General features: G+C 36.5%; 1 protein-coding gene across 1 annotated transcript; it reads left to right on the top strand.

Moving 5' to 3' along the window:
- The first annotated feature begins 256 nt into the window (after positions 1 to 256).
- DPMS3 (dolichol-phosphate mannosyltransferase-like protein) lies at positions 257 to 4,834 on the top strand. The gene is made up of 5 exons (XM_078585473.1): positions 257 to 359; positions 1,241 to 1,369; positions 1,974 to 2,081; positions 2,258 to 3,596; positions 4,469 to 4,834. The coding sequence occupies exons 2-4, from the start codon at positions 1,268 to 1,270 to the stop codon at positions 2,315 to 2,317; spliced, it is 270 nt and encodes an 89-aa protein (XP_078441599.1). The 5' UTR covers positions 257 to 359; positions 1,241 to 1,267; the 3' UTR covers positions 2,318 to 3,596; positions 4,469 to 4,834.
- Positions 4,835 to 6,874: the final 2,040 nt, after the last annotated feature.

Here is a 6,874-nt window from a genome sequence, read left to right as displayed (position 1 = left end):
TCTCTATCTCTATCTCTATCGCTATCTCGATCTCCATCTCCATCTCCATCTCCATCTCCATCTCCATCTCTATATCTATCTCTGTCTCTATCTGTATCTGTATCTGTATCTCTATATCTATCTCTGTCTCTATCTGTATCTCTATCTCTATAGAGAAACGAGACAACCCTAATCTGGACAAATTGGGCCTTATTTGGGCTCCATTTTAGGGCTAATCTAATGTTGGGCTTTATTTATCTCCGAGTTTAACTTGAAACTCTTTTTCTGCTCCCTTTGGACGACTTCTGCAGTTCGGCCGTAAATTGGGCGATTTCAGAACGGGAGAAATTCGGTGAAGACCAGAAGAACCACTGAAACAGGTAGCTTGATCTTCTGTTTTCTTTCTTTCTTTTCTCTCGATCTCTCACCCTGCCGACGCGGAACTCGATTGTGCGGTTTTGTGATGTAATTGTATGCATCACTTACCGGAACCTTCAAAATGTGGTGAATTTGTTACAATGGACATGTCAAACGTAGTTTGCCGGGATTGGGAGCTCTGGGTTTCACGTTTCCTGCTTGGGGTTTGTCGGGGACCTTAAATGCGCTCATTATATCTTTGGGGTTTCGCTATTTGATTGATTGTGCTGTTTGGTGGTGTAATTGAATTCAGTAAAATCTTCAAAATGTGTCGAATTTGTTATAATAGTAATCTGAAACACAGTTTGTCAGGATTGGGAACCTGGGCTTTCACGGTTGATGTAGAAGATGGCATTACTATCTCGCGATTTGTTGGGAATCTTCCTAAACGCGCTCACTTTGAACTGCGTAATTTCTAGATAAATGATGTTATGAGGATAATGTGATTTAAAAGCAATTTCTTCTTCCGAATACCGAATGGAAGATCTTGTAAGGAAGCCGATTGCATCAGAGTTTTTTTTTCTTAATTTAGTACCTAGTGGAGGGAGAACTGGCATGATAAGTCCCAAGTATTCGCAGAATATCAGAGGTTGACCTCCATCCAAAGGCTTATTTTCTAACAGGCGGGCGATCCATGAATAGCAAAAAGAAAATCAAGATCATCGTATATGGATCATTGTAAACCTTTGTAGATCCGTTTAAAAGGACCTACGATCCTTCATGTATTAAATTAATTAAATAATTTTTTGAATCTTATCACTAAGAATGATGAGTTACGCAGTTTTCATTTTGACATCAAATTTATAATTGGCAAAAAAGTATTGACATTATTTTTCTTATGAAGCGGAACGGCAACTGGTTTCATAACAGGATGAAACACATTTTAAGGATTCTTGGGTTGATTGCGCTTATATCTGCTCTCTGGATTGGCCTTCTGCGAACATCTGTAGTTCCCTACAGCTACGTCTGGTTGGTGAGAATTTTTTCCGTTGTCACCTAGATATCATCTCACATTTGCGCTATCATTGATGTTGATGTGACGGTTTACAGGATGGTTGATGTTGTTGTTGATGATGATGATGATGATGATGTGGTTTTCTGAAGGTCAACGTAAATGGGTTGACTGAAATAAACAGGCAGACATCAACCCCTTTTTATTTGGGCCACCCCATTAATTTTGACCTTCAAGCTGACGTCAACTGTCTACATCAACCATCTAGGACACCCAGTCAACGTTATCATCATCATCAACCACCATCATGATATTGACATGATTTTGTTGTCAGCATTTCTCTTGGTAGACTATGATGACGATGAGGGCACCCCTTGACTGTTAATGTTGATATTTAATGGATGCTGATGGCACCATCGACAAATTGTTCCCAGTTAATAATGTCAACCATCGAGTGGTGCTGGTCATCGTCATCATTGCCTACCAAGAGATATTGTCAACATCATCATCGATGTGGCAATGGTGGTACACGATGATGCTGGCGAGGTGTTCTGGAGAGTGGACATAAATGGTTAACAACAGTAACAAACATCAACATTTTTTAACATTTTCATTTCTTCCTCAGCTTCCCATCTACTTGATTGTATCTCTTGGTTGCTACGGTCTGCTAATGGTGGGAGTGGGTTTGATGGCATTCCCCACGTGTCCTCAAGAATCTACTCTGCTCCAGAAGGTATTTTTTACTTTCCGTGCCAATTTCCTTTTTCTTTTGTTTATTTGAATGTCTTTCCATTTAAGTTTAACCTTATATGATTTCTAATTTATGCACTCTCTGTTAAAGATGCAGCCTCCCCTGCACAGTTGTTTGAATAAGTTAAAATATAACCATGAAATGCTTTATCTGCACAGGATATACTGGAGGCGAAGGAATTCCTTCACAAAAATGGTATTGACGTGAGAGGCGCATAGCTTGACCAAAATCCTGAAGCTTCATCTCTGTGGTACTAGTTTAGACAGACCCTCCAAAATCTGTCTTTATCACTTATCAATTACTTGTACAGCATTGAAAGTTCAATAGTTTTAGGATATTTTTCTATTTATCACCTTCGTGATCAAATAATTTTGTTCTTTACATTCTCTTCATCATGTAACAATCATCGACCTCCACTATCTGCTGAAATGATATCGTCGCCTGCAAATCTATTTATCTGAAACGTCAAATAATTTTTGAAGGTCTAGTCTATATGGTGTTGACCATGTACCACTGGCGCCATCAGTTCATCCACTTTTTAACCTCTATATTGTGATTCTATGCAGATCAGAATATAATAGAAAGAAATGGTAACTTCATTTTTCTTTGGGTTTTAAATGAAATTATTCCTTAAACTTATAACAGCCCGTGACGCTGATCTACCTTTTGGGCAGACTGAAAATTTTCCCCTTTATATTTGGAGCCTTCTTGCTTTCACTCTCATAATATTATATTGTTGCACAAGGTGAATTTTTAGCTAGTGTGTATTGTGTTTCGAGACAATACTATGGGGTTAATCAAGTGGGGGAAGTATGTTAAAAGTATTTGTCCCAAAGGAAAGTCATGTAAACCCCCCCTCCTTTCTGAGTTTGGAGGAGTGCATATTTTGTGTTATAAATGAAAATTTCTGTTGAACCAGATATATTATATTTTCTAAAATAAAATTTTCCCCTCTTTTATTGTTGTGAAGACTCTTTTATCTCTTTCTGTCCCTTGTCCCCATCATGGCTGGCACAAAATCTTGGATTTCTGCATCCTCTGAAGTGTTGAATATGTATGCATGTTTACGTATGGATCTCCATGACTCATTGACAACATTTTCATCACTATGTACTATGCCGCACTATGATGACGCCCTTTTTTGCTCCAAGATCATACAATAAATATTAAATCCAATGTTACCATCATGTATTGCGAATTCTGTCGCATTTATTGTAACTTTAAATGATAGATTTTGTGATGCTGCATTGTGACCTTGTGTACATAGAAGAAAGATAGTTCATTTGATTGATGAATTTTTGTGCTACAAGCTGAGGCATATTAATGGCATGTTCACAATGATTGTCCCATCTAATCATTATCCACAGTCTAAATGTGTGAATTGTGACACATGGTGCATGAATATTGTGTATCAACAAAACTTTGAAAGTCTTGTCATATTGGGAGGGAAGGGTGCAAAAGAAGCAGCAAGAGGGAGCAGGGACAAAGAAAAATTGTGTGAGTATTTCTCACTTAAGAAATTTCTTCCTTTTATGCCTAATGGAGTTTTCATAAAACCCTTGTGCTAAGCTAAAACTTCTGTGCACGGCCTTATAGACCCATATACTAGTCTAGTTAACAATTCCAAAAGCCTACTTACTTTTTATTGGGCAACTGAATTATTTTATTATACTTGACATCGTATAAAATTATCAAGGATAGTTCATCTCCTTATCAAATATCTTATGAATATCATATATTTAAGATACATTTTTTAGGATATTTTTTTTTTGAAAAATTATAGCACTGTAGTATGATGACATAATAATTTACTTGTCGTGTCATATGGAAGTGGACTTCAATGTAGATATCAGACTCTAATTTTAATGAAGATGATTTGTATTACTGAATTTGAACGAGATATGGATGTGTGACTGGCTTGAAGGCAATATGATTCCATCAGTAGAGAAAAGAGATAAAAATGAGGGACAGAGGAGAGGGGTTGGATGAGTTGGCCTGTGGAGAGAAAATGAGATAGTAGACAGAAAAGATAAGTATTATGATGGGAGTGGATGGATGATAAATTAATGGATAGATGGTGGGTGGATGGATGGATGGATGGTAGTTTAAATTATGGTGACACACATCCATGATGGATGATAAATTGATCTATACCAATACATGATATCAATATCCTAGCCGACATTGACATCTATTTGCATGTGTATTATGGTTTGGATGTTGATCCTGGACATCAACGTGTACATCGAATTTCCAATATTCAACATTTTTTTAAATTTTTTTTATAATATTTCAAAAAATATTAGATATTATATATTCATATGAATGTTATAAAGTCAGGTTGTTAACCTAAAGTCTTCTTATTTTAGGTTTTTGACTTGTCACTTTGTGAGGGGAAGGCTTGAGGATGACTTGCGAGCAACAAGACTGACAACTAGGGATTTTAAAAGGAGGTAAATTGCAAGATCTTATGAATGGTGTCTAGTGTCGGAAACCTGAGATTGGAAACTGGTGCTCCCCCTCAAGCGGTTGAAATGGTGCATTAAATGGTGAGGTAGATGAGTGACAACACTAGGGAGGGTTGATGAAGTGGAAAGTGTGAGGAAGCACAGTGGGCATGGCGAGGGAGCAAAGTGAGTTTATACTGGAATGCATGTCCCTATTTATATTTTTCTCATTATTTTTGGATTTTTTTAAATCCAAATGTTAATTAGTATGCATAAGTGTTTGATTTCTCTAAATCGTCTTAAAAAGAATTCACAAAACTATATTTCCTTTTTCGAGAGTTTTGGGGACGTAGATGTAAGGTAAATCTCATTCCATGTTCACTAACACAATATATTCATTATAGTGGATGTGTGATGTTTATAAGGAAGTCCATGAATATATGATCCAACTTAGAGAATCATAATGAGATCATACTACGCAATCACAAGTCCTCAATTGTGTGTTCTAAATATTCCTATATCGAAGGATACTCAAGAAAGAGACTAAAGTATCCAACTATAATATCACTATCTAGTTTCACTCATATGGTGAGTACGACGAAACCTGTACACATTAATGTAGAGACATTTGGGATATATTGTGGGTTCTCTTTAGTAAAAATATTTCACTGAATTGATCTATATGAATCCCTTAATGGTATTATATAAAACTGTAAATCAAGCTGATTCACATCACTATTATGTAAGTGATAACATAGACCTAAGACACCAAAGATGTCCTATGGATGGACAAGTGTACTTTGATTATGACCTATGAGTTTCTAATCACAGTACTCTAATATAATCCTAGTTTGAGTACATTAAGAAGTTCATAGAGACAGGCGAGTGGTCAAGATGGGATAGTACGTCCTCGGTATTAGAGGAGACAACTTAAGCAATATGATCAAGATGCCTTGGTAGTGGAATATCAGAAAAGAGTTAACAGATAATTTTCAAACATATCAGTACTTACTCGGATGACAGATCCAAATAAGGATTTAATAGTTGACCATACCACGTCTCATCTTATGAGCATCAAGTGGACGAGGGACTGCATTTACACTGTTATTGATGACATAGAAGTTCCGGGAATAAGTTAATATACATTACTTTGTATCTTCTAGACTCGACCTATCGATTGGGTTAAATAGATCCATTTATTTAATGTTAATAGTGATATAGCTAATTAATTTGGAAAGCCAATAAAGGTTATTGGGTCATTGAAGTAATAAATGAGACTGTATAAGGGCCTAAAAGGTCACACGCAAATGGTCTTTTGGAAGTCAAAAGATAATGCTTAAAATTTGGTGGTGTTATTAAAAATACCCACTTAGTATGAATAATGGAAGGACTGAATGAAATTCACCATTGCGTGAATTTTTCAGGGCCTGTCCCCTTTTTCTCACTTCTCCCTGTGGCTCCTCTCCATTTCCGATTTGAATACTGCAAAGTAACGATGATAGAGTATGAACGGGGTGCATGAAGAGGAAGGAGGATATATGATATGCTTGGGATTGCATGGATACGTCTAGAGGCTACACACTCGAGCAGCTCGACATATCTCTCTCTAGGATCCAATAAGTCACATATTTAGTGCATGCCAAAGTGATTTGATCATTAGTTTTTTGAATGTGGTTTTGATTCTTGTCAAAGTCTTCTACTACAAGAATTGCTTTCATTTCATCCAAGACAATGCCACAAAACCCAACAACATATAGCTTTGTTGTGAAACTCTTGAAGATACCATGAATCAGTAAAACTGAAGTGTCAAAGCTATAATTTTGTGATTATCCAAATATGCTAGCAATTGAAATTCTGGTTATTTAGAAACAAAGGAGTGTTATTGGTCTCCAAAATGAAGTCCCCTGGTTATCAAACCTTCTCCCTATGATGTTTAAATCATAAATTAATGGAGTCGTGTAGAGAGAGAGTACATTGAGCGGGAGGCATAGAGCATAGGAATGAATCATTAAATTTTTGGGCAAGAAAAGAGAAAGAAAGAAGATCAAAAGCATGTGCAATAGGGAGAAACTAATCCCTCTGTCCTTGGGGGACTCACGAACCAACACATATCTTTCGCAGAAATTTCTGATCTATGGGTGAAATGAGGTTCCAAGAAGAAGTTGGACTGCCACAAAAGAAGCAAAGAAGAAGATGAGTTCACATATGTAAGTTCTTCCTGAATAGAATTAAGACCATGACTGAAGTAAGAGAAGATTTTCATGACTATCCTATCAATGACTCTTCTAAGAATGAGATATTGCCCTTCTATGTTAGATAATATAAGTT

The sequence above is a fragment of the Wolffia australiana genome, chromosome 13 (assembly GCF_029677425.1).
Source record: "Wolffia australiana isolate 7733 chromosome 13, ASM2967742v1".
Taxonomy (NCBI): Eukaryota; Viridiplantae; Streptophyta; class Magnoliopsida; order Alismatales; family Araceae; genus Wolffia; species Wolffia australiana.
The sequence above is the reverse complement of the archived record's forward strand: the minus strand, read 5'-3'. Positions and strand labels throughout refer to the sequence as shown.